At 41.0% G+C, this 16,774-nt stretch overlaps 1 protein-coding gene across 1 annotated transcript; it reads right to left on the bottom strand.

Moving 5' to 3' along the window:
* Positions 1-787: 787 nt before the first annotated feature.
* On the bottom strand, positions 788-15,831 carry pnoca (prepronociceptin a). Its single transcript, XM_086195759.1, has 3 exons — positions 15,757-15,831; positions 4,045-4,178; positions 788-2,304 (listed from the first exon to the last, which is right to left on the bottom strand). Exons 2-3 carry the CDS (start codon positions 4,162-4,164, stop codon positions 1,696-1,698), a joined length of 729 nt encoding a protein of 242 aa, XP_086051885.1. The 5' UTR covers positions 4,165-4,178; positions 15,757-15,831; the 3' UTR covers positions 788-1,695.
* Positions 15,832-16,774: the final 943 nt, after the last annotated feature.

Genomic DNA, 16,774 nt, shown 5'->3' with positions numbered 1-16,774 from the left:
TGTTTTTGTTGGTAGAATTTTTGCTTGTGAAACTGCACATGCATCCATTTTGAACAGGACTTCCTGGAGGAATAGATTTTGTTTCTCAATGGGACCTTAAAATAAATTAAAAAGAAATCAATGAATAAACAGATAAATGTATGTTGGCGTGATGTGTGGTTTTACACTCTGACTGACCAACCAACCACTCATTTGTTCAACAAATTAAAATTGGGGTGAACATAAAGCTACAATAAACTCATTCATGTGTCGGCAATATTTAAAGGAGAAAATGAAAGCGAAAGAATTCCAAACAAATGGGAAAATAAAAACTATAAAGTATGGAATAATTATTTTTACAGTTTCGGGGAACTATTAATTCAGGTAAGTGTGGATACTTGGGAGGTTTCTAAAGATAGATATAAAGGTGAAGAAAAGAATTAAAAGTTCTACTTGGGACTGGAATATCAAATTTGAACATGAAAACGCGACAGCATATCATGTCCTTACCTCGGCTGTACTCATCACATTTACATTCGTATTTCAGTTCCACCTCAATACGTGAATTTTTTTTTTTTTTAATGTTTGAATACCTCAGGGAATGTTTTTAGATGTATTATGTGATGTCACTGACCTCCGCAATGAGAAAGAGACAGAAAAGAAAGGAAAAGAAAACAAAAGAGTGTAATATTCATGTTAATCAGCCCACCTCCTGGCCGCAGTGCTGAGAACAAAACACCCCAGGACACGGAATCATTTGCTGTATGACAAGCCACAGAGGAAATAGTAAATTATTTTTATTGTCCTGTTTAAATTCAGCTATTTACACACACACACACAAAAAAACCTTTTTAACACCATTACAGTTGAAAGAAAAAGTACTAAACACTGTACATAGAGCAATCTGGCGTCTGCCAGTCATAGATGATGGTGCTCACTTGTTCATAGGATAAACGCATGAATGCGGATCAGTGCTGCCGTCCAGTCTGCGATGTTCTAGTTAGCCGGTCTCGGTACCACAGTCATCAATGGATGACTTTAGAAGTGTTTTTCATCCCGTTAGCATAAATTGTATGGAATCTATTTAACAATATGACAGAAATGCCATTGACAGGACATTTTATTTCAGCAGAAACTGAATTAGGCTTTTCGCCACAAGATGGTGGTGTAATAAAGACACAGCTGGAGATGACTACGGCACACAAACAAGAGAGAGAAGCTACTTCTGCCGTAGCTGATCAAATAAAGCGTTAAATCAAAACTTTATTTTGCTTCAAGCCACTCCAGGATTCCCAAATATTCCCATCCCTTGTAGGGGGGGTGGGCGTCTTCCAAAGTGCATTGGCCTGAATCGGGAAGGTTCCCAGACTTGGATGAAGTCTGGAAGATGTTACACAACTCTGACCTCACACTTTTCAGGTGCCTTAAATGTCTCATAACTTCATCAGGATCTTAGGAGCAACAAGGAGGGTTTTTATAATTAAATTGTTGGGAACATAATTAAAATCGACAGCAGGGGGGAAAAAAAGTTCTTATGACTTCAGTGGGGGTCTAGAGAGATAATACCCTTGATTTTCACATTTTGGTATAAGGATTAGATTCAACGGGTGATGTTTTTGGTGACGGATTTAATTTGACATGTTGCTGACTTGAATACAAAATAAAATCAGTGAAAATACATCAGGAAATCGTTGTGTGGCTGAAAAGTAGACGCTGCTAAACTTCGTTCTGCTGAGTGAGGTCCTCTGACACACTGTTGTACTCAGTGGCTCGAGTGCTCATCCCAAGGTACTGCTTCAAAAATTCGCTGAATCGTTTTTGGTTGTTCCACTTGCGGGCCGACTTCCGTATTCCGATGAAGCCTCCATACCTCTTCTGGTACGATCTTCCTGGGGACATCAGCTTCTTGTACCCGTGCCTCCCTTTGACAAACCCGCCAAACCTCTTGGAGACACTCAGTCCGACCTCATCCTCTCCTCTCGCTCCCACGTCAGAATCCATCTCCTCCTGATCGGCCTCCTCCTGATACTCATCCTCAAGGGACATGGCATTATGAGGATTGTGGGCAGTATTAAGCGGGCTTCCTTTGCCACCCAGATCCCTCTCATCCCCCCCTAGTGCACGGGTCACATGATCAAACCGCTGTAATGCAATGGGCAGCAGCAGATCTCCCTCCTCTTGGTCCTCCCCTGTAGGAAACAAGGCTCCCACCTCCTCCTGAGACCTTTTCCAGATTGGAGAGGAAGCTGGCGACGATAACACTTTGCGACACATGTCCCAGGAGAAGGCAGGGGACATGTTACCTTCACACTCCACGAGACACACCTGACAAGAGACACGAGACGATTAAGACAGTACTCTGACAACACACTAACAGCGTCTTCTCACAACCTTAACCTGAATAAGGTCATAAGCCTGAGAGAGCAACAATCAAGACGTGAAGTATTCTGACCTGTCACTTTATTGAAGTGTGTTGTAGACATGTAGACACCTTAATTTCTCTACGAAGCAAAAGTAATAAAACTGCTTTACGGCGCATGATTCAGAGATTAGTACCAACTCAGCGCTGTGGGCAGTTTACGTAGTTACTTTACCACCGTGACAGAAATGGTTTCAGATCAGTTTCCAGAGGGAAATCAAGAACGCAAGGATACAATGAGGGTGAATGTCTTCAGTCATGCGTCAGACGGCTCTGTCGTATTTGAACAGGAATACGAATGGAATGCTCTACAAGAAAAATACTGTGTAAACATGTTACGTTAGGGTAAAAGGAAAAGCAAGTCTCTCATCTTATCAGGTGAAATGTTGGTTATGAGAGAGCGTGACAATCGATGTTTGGCTTTTAAGCAGAACATGAGGTTGTTGAGGTGAGTCTCTGATTGGTTTCTGATGGGCTGGTAAAATGGAAAGTCCTTCAAAGCCTTAAAAACTCAGAAAATACAAAAATCAATACAGCAGGAGGAGGTTAGATTGGACTTAGCTTGTATCATTTTTATTGTGTGTGTGTGCGTGTGTGTGTGTGTGTGTGTGTGTGTGTGAGAGAGAGAGAGAGAGGAAAAACTCGGAGCACATTATCTAATGTTTGAATGGGAAGGACTAATAACTGAGGCTTTCGCGCCTATCTAATTTACACGTGATGTTCTTCTTTCAGAAGAAACGTGGAGGAATAAAATACATCATTGGGGGTGGGCTCGCATACTAATGTACTGCTCACTGTGTTCTCAGTCAGTGTGTACTGCATACTGCCCACTGAATGAATGATAATGTAGGACCATTACCAGCTTACCGTCAATACCGCTGTGTACTCAGTCATGTGACTCTTATGTCACACATCCCAATAAGTTCCCACATTCACCGCAGGTTCATCTGTAAGTGTCTAACACCAGCACATGCACTCAAACATCCTCTCGTGTGTTTGCTGCCCAAATGTCTCTGAAGCCGGCATGTGGAGAGGAACCACCACCAGGCATGCACACGCATCCTTCCCCGGGAATCAATTAGCTACAACAAATTAAAACCCAAATGCCAAAAGGCTAATTTGATGAGTCACGGTGAGGGAGATGGATGGAGGGAACGTGAATCCAGGAAGGTGGGGTGAGAGGTTTCCTCTTATTTTATCAGCATATTTAAAAAAAGAAAAAGAAAAAAAAAGGCCCATAGAGGAACTGAGGTGTTTTGGCTTTTTAGTTTCGTAGTTCTTTTTCTATGCATGTGCTCCATTCCCATCACCACAGCTTCCTCAGGCAATGGGAAATTCTCCCAGTACAGCTCAACTATGTCGCTACACGATGACTGTCAGTCTCTGCCATTTTCCACCAATTTTATATTTTGGTGTCACTTTCCTAAAGTTATCTTCTGCAACTCAGAGTCATGTACAGTACACAGCATGGAGTAAACAAGCTGCTTCCTGTTCTTCCCTTCAACACACACTCCTCCTGTTGGAAACCTTTTTTTGGAGGGGTGGCTGATATCTGTGTGTGTGTGTGTGTGTGTGTGCGTGCGTGCGTGCGTGCGTGCGTGCGTGCGTGCATGCGTGTGTGTGTGCGTGCGTGTGTGTGTCCTCACCATTGTGTTGAAACTGAGCTGTTTGGGCAGGATGTTGCTGCAGGACAGGCAGTCGGCCTGGCAGTCGCTCTGTCCTGGATCAACCAGACAGAGCAGCAGCAGAGCCACCACAGTCTTCATGGTCCAACTGTCTGCTGCAAAACACAACACAGGAGGAAACGTGGAGGCAAGAATTTGAACACAACACTTAACTCATCATGTAAATTCTATGTATGCCGGTAGACTACTGATTAGCGCCGCAGACTGGACCTCTGCTGCTGTCACACAGCTGTGGCGACCTCTTCACTTCTTCACGTTGCTCTCTTAGGTCGCTCCATTCTCAGCAGCTGGTATTTGACACAGCTCAGTGTTTAAAATGGCACACCGGTCTCTAGTGACTTGTTCCAGCAGGAGGGGTCAAACTTTTCCCCTTGATGGGCCAAAACTCAAATTAACCGCCTTATTGTGGTTGTTAAAATGCCTTTTGTCTGTGTCCAACTGTCTCTGCTGCCCTGACATCACTTGTGGCAAAACTCACATCCAGACAAAGCATCACACTGCCAGTCTGCTGATTCAATGATATATGTATATACAATAATACATATATGTTAAAAAAAGATAAAGAGCACTTCTACTTCAAAACTGAGAACATATAATTTTTTAAAATGATTTTACATCATTTGATTTGTAGACCTGCTATTATTCATTCATTTATTTTATCATTATCATTATCTGGCAGGCTAAATTTAGCCACAGGTCCCAAATCTCTCTCCCCCAACAGAAATGTGCAAAATGTCACATTCAAGATGGAGTATAATGTGTTGAGAAGTCCGTCTATCAGGCTAATTAAATGAACTAATTTTGCACAAGAGGTGTTTTTGTGTGTGTGTGTGTGTGTGTGTGTGTGTGTGTGTGTGTGTGTGTGTGTGTGTGTGTGTGTTTGTTTTCTTGCAATGTTAAATAAGATTGATACCCTGCTCACATCTGTCCTCCAATTACTCCGCTGGCACTGGTCAGACAAGTGCAAATGCAGGTAACAAAATCTCCATACAAGCACCTCTAAAACTCACTGAACCACATCGTATCATGTTTGTTTGTCTGCGCACAAACTTCAGTGTCAAAAGGACATTGTAAAAGTTGAATCGGTACAGTCGACATGTCAGCGTCTCCGGCTAAACTCCTAAAATGAATAAAATTGTTCCTTTCAGAAATCCTTAAGTTCCACTGATTAAAAACAGAATTTGCTGCATATCACTAAATCCATGATGCTGAAATAGCCCACATATTTATAAGATACTTTTTTTTTAGTTAGTTCTGCCCCTCAATCAGCTGGGATCTGTAATACTGGCAAACAGTAATGAAGTACATGTACTTTAATAGCATTTTCTACTATTTTACTGAACTTATTAGTGAGTATTTGTCACTTCACAAACTCTTGACTTTCTTTTCACAGCAGTTCTGAGACAAATATTATACTTTTGACTCTCCACATTTCTACGCAGCTTTGAACTCAGCTGTTGTCGCGGTCCTTCTTTTTGATGCAATTAGCCACAAGCGTGTTCCTCGGCAGACAAAAAAACCCAATCACAATCAATCACGTCTCTATGCTGTCATTTATGAGGCTGTTTAAGCAAATACTCCAGGACTTTGACATGTCAAAACATCAAAATATCAACTGTGAAAAACAAGGAGATGAGGGACAGATGGAGGGACAAGCCGCATAAAAGCAGACACACTGAGACAGAGGAGGACTTTGAGAATGCCAAAGGAGGGGAAATCATTTTTGACCTTATTCTGGTAGGAGCAGCTCAGTCTGGAGATTCTGACGTCAGAAACGAAACCAGAGTTTTCATCTCATTTAACAAACTCGTTAGCTCCTTTAATTGATGCCTCAATTACTGCCTCCAGCAAACAACTGAGTTGTTGTTTGTGTGTGTGTGTGTGTGTGTGTGTGTGTGTGTGTGTGTGTGTGTGCGTGTCTCTCTCTCTCTCTGTCTCTCACATACAAATATACACACATTCAATCAAATTCGAATGCACAAAACAGACACATTAATACATTCAGAGACACAGCTGCATACAATCACATAAATACCAGCATTCTTCCATGTACACACTATACATTCTAACTATACGTCGCACACACACACACACACACACACACACACACACATTATGCTATTAGGTTGTCATCATTATCATGTGACTCAAAGTAAAACTAATTTAGCTTCCATTAAGATACAATTTTATTAAGTCGATTGTAATTGTAGTGCACTTTGTTCCAATCCCTAACTACCCAGAAAATGGAACTATTAATTAGAATTAATCACTGTAATGAGCAAACAATAGAAATTTAATTTTCCTTCTTTTTCTTCCTTTCTCTCGCTCTTTATTTTTTGGCCAGCTAGAGAGAATGTGCCAGCAAGGTCAGAAGTGAAGTGAAGCCGTGTAGGCAGGATTAATGCAGGACCGCACAGGGCGGGACGACGCTGGCAGATGGCAGCGGGTTTAGTCAAACAGCTTGGGTGTGTTCATTTGGCCAGAATACATCAGACTTTTCATCCCACTGTCATTGAATCAGTGCTGGCTTGCATCTGCCTTCATTAGGGTTTACGCAGGAAGGAGCATGTACCCACACACAAGAACATTAATGTGGTACGAATCCACTTCCAACCAAATATTCTAGCAAAGGAGCGCAAAAACAAGCACAACAGAACTGACGTTAAGTTCCAGTAATGGCAGAGTAATATGAACCATTTCTTTCACTAGATTGCTGTTACGGTCATCTGAACACATTAGAAACGTTAGCATACTTTTATGCAGATAACAAACCTCGATCATATCTATATCTATATCTATATCTATATCTATATCTATATCGATATAGATATAGATATAGATATTTGTTGACAGGCTGAACTGCTACCAGCACTAATTTTGGCCAATAGGAGAAGCAGGATTAATTCTGGACAATCCATCATCCTGAACCGGATCCCTCCGATGACTTTTGATGGAGGCGTGCTAACATTTCCTATCCATTACCATTCACTGTGCTAAGCTAACAGTCTCGAAGTCTCCCTAATGCACGCATGCACTCACTCACTCACACACACACACACACACACACACACACACACACACACACAAACACACAGAGGAGAGAGGGGTTTCTATCTTTTTGTCTGACTCTGGGGAGAACTGATAATGATATTTTCCAAAATGTTGATGTGTTCTTTTAAAAGTGAAAGTTCAGTCCTCATCTGAGGAAGCTTTGTGAAAACACAATGAAACAAGAGACAAAAGATAATTCATCTGAGGTTAGAGCTTAAATGTATCGAGCTCTATAGAACAGGCTGCGATCAATCAAGCCTCACTAAGGGTATAGAATATTACATTGACACTGAGACCAAGACAGTCTTCTGATAATTGCCTTTACCTGTTTTAGTATTTGTTTGTTCTGTTGGCTGTTAGATCTTCAGCGCTGTTAAAAGCTCTTCAGCGATGAATTAAGTTTCAACAACGGAGCCTTTCTGTGGTCTTATCCTGATGTCTGCCTGGATTCTCACGAGGGCCGCTGAAACCCAATTACTCTGCTTTTAATTAACTGATTAACCACTAAATAAACTAGTTAATTAAGTCATTACTGTCCGTTGCTGCACTGAGGCGCTGCTGATGGTGGTCTCACAGCTCTCAAGATGATGATTACGTAGGAAAGGATATCCCTAACCATCCTCCCTAACAGCTATATTTCCCAGAAGTCTCTCCAATCCAGAATTAATCCTCTCACCTGTTTCTGTTCTGTACCGTTTCTGAGTGAACACATGAGCAGAGGTCGAGTCATGGCACCTGTTCTGCTACATAAAACACACTAACTGTGTTAGTTTGACCTTTTCAGGGGTGCTGGAGGGCTCTGAAGATCATCTCAGCAGGAATAAGATGTTTTACAATCTCATGGACAGTAGATGGCGCTGTGGTGGTATATCCTACAGAAGTTTAACATTTCTGAATGTTATAAAAGACTGTAGTGACAAACTGGTGGTTATTGCTATGACCCAAGGGGCGGCATGGCTCAGAGGTAGAGTGGCCGTCGAGCAACCAAAGGGTTGCTGGTTCGATCCTCACATCCCCTGGTGATCATGTCCAAGTGTCCTTGAGCAAGAAACTGAACCCCTAATTGCTCCTGATGGCCCTGAGATGAACTGGTGACCCATCCTGGGTGAACCCGGCCATGACCCAGAAAGTGTCTATGTAATTTTTTTATTTTATTTTTTATTTTGTAACAATTTAAAAAAGAGGGTTTTGTTTTTTTGTTTTTTTGTTTTTAACAAATCCTTTGTCGAGGAATATTGATGTGTTGTGTTCCACTGAGCTGAGAAATTCAGCAGGGCAGTTGATCAGTCTTGCAAGGCAAAGTTTGTATTTATGTGTGTATGCCACCTGTCGAAGCATCACTACACATCTTATCCTAAAACACATAGAGTTGTCACACATGATCTTTTTTTTTTTTTAATCAAAGTCTGGCAAGTTTTACTTGAACAAATGTTAGAAAAGTACTAAACACTGCAGCCATCTTGAAGTTGTTGATTAAAAAGTGGCTGAAGTCGAGCGTGAAGAGGAAATGTCCAGCAGTAAGCTCTCCTCTGATTCATAGACGTGTCACTCCATAACACACAACTCAGCCCTCCCACAACATCTCACACCTTGTTATCAACTGTTTCCACTGTTATTTCCCCCATTATTGTGCTCTTCTCATCAAGAACAGCAAGTGTAAAATAAATTACTTTCAGCCGAAAGAGCGACTTAAAGCCGGATTATTCACGCATGGGCGAATGGAGGAGCTGTGTGGCTCCCATTGTGAGTCCTTCATTATATTGCGAAGCTTTTCCGAACATTATTGTCAACTTCATAACGTCATCTACCTCTGATAGAACTTTCCTCACTGCGTGGGTGGTTTTTTATTATGATGCTGAACAACCGTGTTTACTGTGACGTTTCCTCACATTGAAGTTTTGCTACAGTTTATTTAACTCTAAGATGAATGCAGGTTAGGGTCGGACAAGATGGTTTGGCACTCACGTAAAACTAATTTCAAAGTGCATTGTGATTCAAACCTCTTAATATTTATTATATTAAACCAATCCTGAAAGCATCAAATAATCAGGAAGGAGAAATTCTAAGAATGAGTGCCACACTTTAATCATGTGTACTGTATGTTACAACCCTCCATTTATTAAAGAATTCACTTTTTGTAAGTTCTTCACTGTGACAACAAGTTATACCAAGTACGACTTACAATAGTTCGTATAAAACCACTTCACGAGTAACATCTCCTCAAGAAAAAGGTGCTTATCTTTAAAGTTTAAATAAATGATACAAAGTGTATTGAGACTTGTTTTTGTCTTCACACTGAAAATTACGTTTCTGTTTTTTGCATTGCTGCTTTTTTAAAACGTCTGATAGCTTTAAGTCAAACTTAAGAACAGACCCTTTAAGTGTTCGTGTGCGTTCATGTTGATGGCTTTGTTGGTTGGTGAGTCATTTTGACAGGTAGTTAAATGCTGTTTAGTCTTCCGCCTGGAGTGAGACTACAGACTATTTTATCTGTCAGAATAGTCACTTTGACTGGCATCTCGTCCCAGGCCCACTCAAAATACGCTGCGCTCTTTGTTTTAATATTGATAGCTGAAAAAATAAAATGGCAGCGTGGTCACTGATGTGACACATCTAAGGACAGTAAATCTATATCACCCATCAGGTTGATGAAAGGTATCAAATCCGTGAATAACCTACGTCTGTTGCTATCCAACCCTCCGTCATCTCCTCTCATTCTCCCACTCCTGTTCTTTTCCTCCCATCTTTACATCATACCCTTCGTCACTGACACGTTTTCCTTTCACTCTCAGAAAACACTTAACAAGCCAGCAGTAACTAGAAGAAATCGATCAAAGTCCAAATTGCCCTAACAATGTCAAAGAATGGGAAATGAAAGTGCTGTATGTAACCTGAAACGTGATCTGGCAGGATGTCAGTGATAGGGTGGTGCAGGGATGGATCCTAAATCCCCCAAAATAAATTAGCAATGTTAAAGAAGCAATCTAAAGTGCAGCAGGATTCTGCCTTAAGGGTTTGCATTCAAGGGGCAGCTGTCTGGTGCTCTAGATTTGGGAAAAGTTTCAAATAAAATCAATAAAAGACAGCTGAGAGATTTGTTTCACCTGGTATTCTCTCTCTCGCTCTCTCTCCCTCTCTCTCTCTCTCTCTCTCTAGGAAGGAGAACATTAAATGTGAACCACATGGCGGTTGTCTGGTTAAAACTCTACACTTTGGAACTGCAGCTTTTAATGAAAGAAAAGGAAACACTTCTGTAGCAGACAGTCGTGATGACAGAAAAACTGAAGAAGAAAAACATTGATACCTTGCTAGCAGCGAGACCGAGCATTACCAGCAGGGGGTGACTTCAGAGCTTGTTAGCATTGAAGCCAATATAATTGGTGGAAAGGCAAATTTTCTTACTCAATTTTGTCACTCAGATGTATGGAGGCCACACTGAGATCTGACCACTCAGACCACATTCGGAGGTGTTCTGGGCTTCGTGTGGCCACATTCTTCTAGGAGTGTGAACGTAAATGTGTCCTGGGCCACACTGAAGGACCGAGTTATGGCCTCTTGTCATTTTTAAAAGCCTGAAGAGATTTATTACCACTGCATGACATATCTTTGGCGGTTTGGTTTGTCAGGAACACGCCAGGGGACAGACTTGTATACTCTCACCACTAACTAGAGCAGAGAATAACAACTTTTAGAAGAAGCATCAAGATATTGCAAGCTTATTGCAACTTCTGCTTGTATTAGATTCTAATGCGGTGAATGAGAGCTTCATGCTGCAAACCTCAGATGTGTTGGATATTTAGATTGTGAAAGCGAGATGGGTTGTAGCTGCCTTTCTCGTGTCTGTTATATCATTACAGAGAGAAACCTGTTCCTCAGAGAGCAGTTTAGACTAAAACCACCACACTCCATCGGGAGGGGGTCGCCCAAATGACATCTTCTATACTACGCTAAACTTTCAATGCACCGCACGATGTTGAGAGGTCAAAGTCTTGTGAACGTTTTAAAGCTTAAACAAAGTCTGTAGCTTCATGTATGTCAGAGCAGCAAGCTTTTTAGGTTGTGTCTGTACTCCCAGAGAGTCCCATACCTTCAGGTGAACTGAATGGGTTCTTCATTTTCCTTCAACCCTCCACATGTTTCATATACCTCATATAATACTGGGAGTATCTGTGCGATCCTGCTGATGAACAAAAAGCAACTTGATGTCACTCCAATGCCGCAGCCGTCAAGAGCAAAAATGCGAAGAACACAACAGCATGTGGGAGGTCATGACGGCAAATGCATCACTACTGCAACTGTAATATAAGAGTTACCCAGTTGCAGAAGGGCCCCACTATATCCATCACCAAGAAAACATGAAATCAGCTTTATTCTTCCATTAAATTCTTCTTAGGAGATAATAGATCTTTTGCCAAGTTTCAAACCAGGAACACAGCGATTTACGGAAACCTGTTGTGTACATTTAAGCAGTCTTAGATAATTTACTTGAGCTCAGAAAAAAAAAACGGAGTGAAAGTTTTGCGTCAAAGTTACAGAGGTGCATCGCTCTTTTGATCCACGATATCAGATTTGCACTCATTATTTCATGATTTAATTGCAGCATGAATCAACATATGTTTCAGATTGTCTTCATGCTTTGTTTATTCTGCATCTGTCTTGTTGTTATCTATTAATCCATTAAGTAGGTCAGGACTTAATATGTGGTTGTTGTTGTTGACAGTAAGAGTGTGCGAAATATGTCCCGGCAGCAACAGCACTACTCGTTGAAAACGTGATTTATTCCGCTGCTTCTTGTCATATTTCCTGCATGTGGTCAGAGGTGCTGTGTCCGCCGGCGTGGGCGTTTTGGTCACATCTACAGCTGGGGGGACCTTTACAAGCAGCCTTTACAAGATGTCGCCTGTCAGTCAGACAGACTCGGCGGTGTTTGGAAGTTATTAGAGGCAGACACAAGATGGTTAGTCAGTTTCCTCTCTCTATGTGTCTATTAACCTTAGGTCAATTAATGATTGGGAGGAGGGCTCACACAGGGGCTAGACTCCATTTATATTGATTTTATTTATGTTTAGAGACGAGGGGTTGCCCGCGAGTGTTCCCCTGCATACATTTACATGCATTTTACATGTAAACTGACGCTGCAAAGCCCCGCCTTCAAATTCAAATAGGCCTTTGCCAAACACTGGCTTCAGTTCAAACATGAACATCCTTTGCTCTGACAAATTTGGATCCGAAAGTTCTGGTCATCCGTAACCAAGAAGGGGATCATTGGGTTGTTCACTTTCTTTTAACTGAAACAGAGGCATTGTAAGGGAAGAGAAATGACACCAAAGGTAGCAGTTCTGTGACAACAATCCTGCCCCTTCCCCAGACAGCCAATCATCTTCTGAACAAGGAAACAAGCCGGCCGCGTTTTCTACTGCATGACGGTTTCAATGCTTGATGAGACCCAAACACAACGAGATTCAGTAATGATCAGAGGGGAAACAGTGCTGGACAATTGTAGGTGGTGCAGGAAGGAGCCCTAAAACATGGAAGTAAGGCCGGAGATATTGGATGCCTCAAATGACTTTGTATAGTTTCATTCTACAGGGAAAAAAATAAGTCAGAAAACAATTGCGAAGAAGTTGCTCAACAGCTCATGCTTGAAAAAAATGTAAGTGTTTATTTGTGAAGATTATCAGTATGAACAAAACACCCGTCTAATGAACTTTTGTTTGCCACAAATCTAATTTTCTGCAAAGACTGATTTGCTTTTGGTTGAGGGAACCCGTGGTGAAGCTAACTTCCTGTTGGACTACAAAAATATGTCATCACTGCAGCAGTCTGTTGGAAAGAATCACAATAGAGCCACAAATTAAGTTGCTGTAGAAGTTTTACTGGTGGGGAATTTGTAGTTTAAACCGTTCCTTTCAGCTTTTGAGGGGTTGTACTCATGAGTAATTTTGTCCTAAGTGGCTATGAGGCTTTTCATTTTGATAGCTGAGGAGAAAAAAGTCACATCATTGAAATAGGCTAATAACATGTAAGACCACGTAAATGACCTGTGTATAATTCATAAACAAACAAGAATACAGAGAATAACCTCTTTTAATCACTTTAATTACTAAAACAATAACTAAAGCCATTATATTACTGTTGGTAATGGGTTTTTGTCAGCTCTGTGGCAAGTGGAAGTTTATGAGCTATCCACATTTTGTTTAGCAAGACCATTTTCACAAATCAACTCCACTTTTATCATTTTTGAGGTTCTGGTACCAGCTGAAGGAGCCCAGTAAAAGGTCGAGACCCTTCTGACAACATTGTATAATCAAAAATCAAAAGCCACAAATTTGAAATGAAGTCTCCTTTGAAAAGGAGCAAACAAAGGAGCTCACCAGGGGCAACAAGGAGGCATGAAGATGGATCCCTCCAGTACAAAAGGATTGACAGGATCCGTGCTGAGCTAGGAACATTATATCTTTGGATTAAATCGGATCTTTCAGAGCCGGTTCAGTGCAGCTTTGCACAGCAGCACTGTGACCTGTGATCCACGTCAAGCTTTTAACTGATTCCTGGTTTCCTGGGGTCAAGGATGTCTATCCTCCAAGTTAATGACCCAAGAGAGAATTAATCGACACAGGAGATGGATTTCAACCTTTGAAGTGTACAGATGCATCCATGGGTCCAGAAAAACAGTTTGAAATAAAAGCCCAAAACACTTTGGGTATCCAAGTGTGCAGGATGAAGTGTCCACTTGGTGCCCTCCCGTAGCGTAGACTATTTGTCTTGCAATACATCAATCATAGCGGAATCTCCCGCTGCTATCTTGATGCTGTCATTTTTGTGCGTGTGTGAGTATCGCGAGGTCCATATGAGAAAACAACACGGTGTTTACCTGCTGGGTTCAGTCCAGCCAAGATTTAAAATATTTGTATACATATCAGAGTTTCATTTCTAATCCCTCACTAGTCTGTCTGATGACATCACTTCCCTCGTTTCATCCTGCCGGGATAAAAATGCCAGAAAATACAACTCTAATCAGACATAAAGTCAATTTCACAGTTGGACCAGATCATTCACTGGAAAGCTGCTTCTTAGTTCCTCTGATTTAGTCAACATGGAGAAAAGTGCGAGCTTAAATCATTCATCGCCAATAGTTGTTCAACAGGCGGTTTTTACAATAACTTTAAGCTCAATTTGAAACAACTCAGTTTTAACAGGGACCTTTGTTTATGGCTTTTTGCTCAAGGTCAGTGTATGCTAATTATTCAAAGTAAATATATGCTAATTATTCTAATTAAAAAGAAACAAAACTGAGAGTTTTTAATCTTAAAGTGTGTTAATAACAGGGACACTGCTAATGGCCTGATGTGATCATGATCTTAATAATGAGTTTTTAAAATTAATGCCTGAAGGTATCAGTAATAAACTAAGATATGAAGTGCCTAAATCCACCAGATGTCGTTGTATGTTTTGCGGATCATCAGTTTAATCTATTCCAAATTATGTCTTGATTTTTTTTTAACCATCAAAAAATAATAATTTCACCTCCTAGTAGAACATAAAATAAACCAATTTAGATTTAATGCTTTTCATGCAGAGTCTTTTGGCAGCATTTCAGGAACAAAGTACATCAGAATATTGACTCAGTTTCCTTCAGGTAGAAAAACACAAAACATTAAACCCAAAATAATAATGATGAACTGATCTTAGGAAAAAAATGTTATCCTGATTAACCGATGCACTCAACCAAATTACCTTTCACTGGTCTTGCTTTACCTTCGAAACACAAACACGGAGCATGCAAACACTTCCTCCATTCATGAGATCCACTCGAGCGCAGCAGTAAATCAGCCCTTAATGATTAATGGCTAATCAGGATGAGCGATTCATGACCTTTTCCCTCTTTACTAAACACCAGCAGACCCCCAAAAAACAAACCCAGACAGAGCTCCTGGTTCTCTCAAGTGTAAATCCCCCCGCCCGCCCCACCGCTTAGACAACACGCTGTCAGACTGCTCCTTTAGAAGCGATGTATCGTTTACACGAAAATCACAGTTCGTGATCTTAACCTGCCCTGTTGACATTTCCCAGCTTGTCTGCCACCAAGGTCAATGGCGAATTAAGCTTGAACGTGTTGGTGATCATCGTGAAGGGTCAGAAGGTCACGCGGCACTGATGATAACTATTAAATACAGAGCTGATGGAACGAAATGATCAACAGGGATGAAAAAGGTTAAAAAAAAGAAGCAGTTTTTCTTTCCCATTTAGAGACTTGGAGTTGATACCAATACTTTTGTTTGTTTTTTAAGGGTTTTGTTTCTCCAGATGAATAAAGGTTATTTGCCTCTCACTTTCTGAGCGTGATGGGAAAAAAATTACCTTAAAAATACCTTCAACGGGGGAAAAATAGGAGTTTGATATTGGGAATGACATTCACTGAAATTAATAACATCATTTTTAAATAATTTCTTGTTAAGTCTATGGTTTTCATGCACAATATTGTTCTTATTGCCTCTGTTGATCAAATGGAACCCAATTATAACCATCTGTTGTTACTTTCAAGACACAAATATTAAACATGTAGTATCAAAGGTCAGAGGTCAAGCCATTCAAAACTACACCTCCCCCCCAGGGTCTTACCTGTTTTGGGGTGAGATTGTGGGTCCCTCAGGTGCAGGTCAAGGTTCTCAGCGTTAAGTTTCCTTCCCTCAGCGTGGGTTTCTGGCTACGTGGTTGATGGAGGCAGCTGCTCTTATAGGGATCCACCCCTCCCTCCTCTTCAACCCCCTCCCCTCATTCTCTCTCTCTCTCTCTCTCTTCAGAACTCCTTCGTTCATCACAGAGGGGGAGAGGGGAGGGAATAGAATCCGAGAAAAAGGGGAGAGAATAAGGAGCGGACAGAGAAGGGAGGCAAAGATGAGAGTGAGTCAAGTGATGGAAAATAAAAGTCTGTTTAGTGTCTTTTTATACACATGAGTTAAAATATTCTGATACATTTATTCAAGACAAATATTTAAAAAAAAAACTTATTGCACTTAAAGAAAAGAATCACGTAACAATCAGCAAATAGCTAATAGAATATTGCATATTTCTTTGTTGGCTATGTCTTATTATTTCTGTTTGTGCTCTTTTTAGCAGCATGTCTGCCTCGAAGTCAGTAATGTAAAATGAATGCTAATGTAAAAAAAAAAGGGCACAAAGATAATAAATGAGTCACACAATGACACAAAGAAAAAAAAGCTTCAGAAACAACCAGGATGTGATGCAAACTGGGAGCATCAAGCTAACTCAGTGCTCCTCCTAGCAGGGAGGAGCTACCTGATGTAGCATGCATCAGCAGAAACCTCCGCGGCGACACCGCAGCCAGCTATGATATTAACAATAACACAAGTAATGATGAACATCCCAACTTAGTTAACTTACTTTCATTTCTCAAGAGTGTCCTATAGCCCCTCAATACCCGGTGTTGCACCTCCCACTTCGGCCGACATTACGGTCCTTCAGCGTCGTTGTGGGAAAAGCAGTTTATTAAGAAGTGACAGCTTCTAACAAAAAAAAAAAAAAAGCTTAAAATGTACAATAAAAAAACGGAGGGTGACAACTGTCTCACTTTGAGCACCAGCTTCACTTCGTGTTACATTTAATTGACACTGAATTA

Source organism: Aulostomus chinensis, chromosome 2 (assembly GCF_037954235.1).
Source record: "Aulostomus chinensis isolate RoL2024-O1b breed Wild chromosome 2, RoL_Achi_v1.0, whole genome shotgun sequence".
Taxonomy (NCBI): domain Eukaryota; kingdom Metazoa; phylum Chordata; class Actinopteri; order Syngnathiformes; family Aulostomidae; genus Aulostomus; species Aulostomus chinensis.
Note: the sequence above shows the minus strand (reverse complement) of the source record. Positions and strands in the feature narration are given on the sequence as shown.